We start from the raw sequence: 664 nt of genomic DNA, 5'->3' as shown, positions 1-664 counted from the left end.
CCAGAAATCTCTGCAAAACTAAAGGGTAGCAACATACATGTTGCAGAAGACCATTTATTAATATTTCATTTCTTATCCAGATTCGATACTAGTAATAATCTTTAAGGAAAATGAGTACTGAAATTCTTTTCTGTCTTTATTTTTCTCCAGGAGTAGACACTGGGGTATATTTCATATCTTTTTTTTTTTTTTTCTGTAGACCTAAGATCATACGCTTACATACACTCTAATGGATGCCCTGTCGATCAAGTACTTAAGGATAGCATCACCAACAGGTGGGAATGAGTAGAAGAGATGCCCTAGGAGCCAAGACTGTGCCTACAACTAGGACAACGCACCAGTGTCCCTACTGTCCTTACGTCACCCCATACACCACCAGTCTCAAGAAGCATATCCGTACGCATACTAAAGAAAAACCATTCGCATGTTCTCAGTGTCCATTCCGAACCACCCAACCAGAGAACTTGAGAAGGCATTTCCATACACACAGTGGAGAGAGGCCCTATGCGTGTGATCACTGCTCCTTCAGAGCAACTCAGAAATTTAGCTTGCAAAGACACATATATTCACATCATCAGTCTTAGTCTTGAGTTAAGAGGATTTTCTCGTGAAATTTGGCTTTTCTGGGAGGATTTTTAAAGTTGTATGTATGTTTGGACAAATA

The 664-nt window shown here is 39.8% G+C and overlaps 1 protein-coding gene across 1 annotated transcript in view; it reads left to right on the top strand.

The window, feature by feature from the left end:
• Positions 1–664, top strand: part of LOC119591814 (zinc finger protein 77-like) — a 10,834-nt gene that overhangs the window by 9,277 nt on the left and 893 nt on the right. The window contains exons 7-8 of the mRNA XM_037940559.1: positions 151–164; positions 276–472. Coding sequence (XP_037796487.1) covers positions 151–164; positions 276–472 — 211 coding nt within the window. The remainder of the gene's footprint in view (positions 1–150; positions 165–275; positions 473–664) is intronic.

This window comes from Penaeus monodon, chromosome 29 (assembly GCF_015228065.2).
Source record: "Penaeus monodon isolate SGIC_2016 chromosome 29, NSTDA_Pmon_1, whole genome shotgun sequence".
Lineage (NCBI taxonomy): Eukaryota > Metazoa > Arthropoda > Malacostraca > Decapoda > Penaeidae > Penaeus > Penaeus monodon.
The sequence above is the reverse complement of the archived record's forward strand: the minus strand, read 5'-3'. Positions and strand labels throughout refer to the sequence as shown.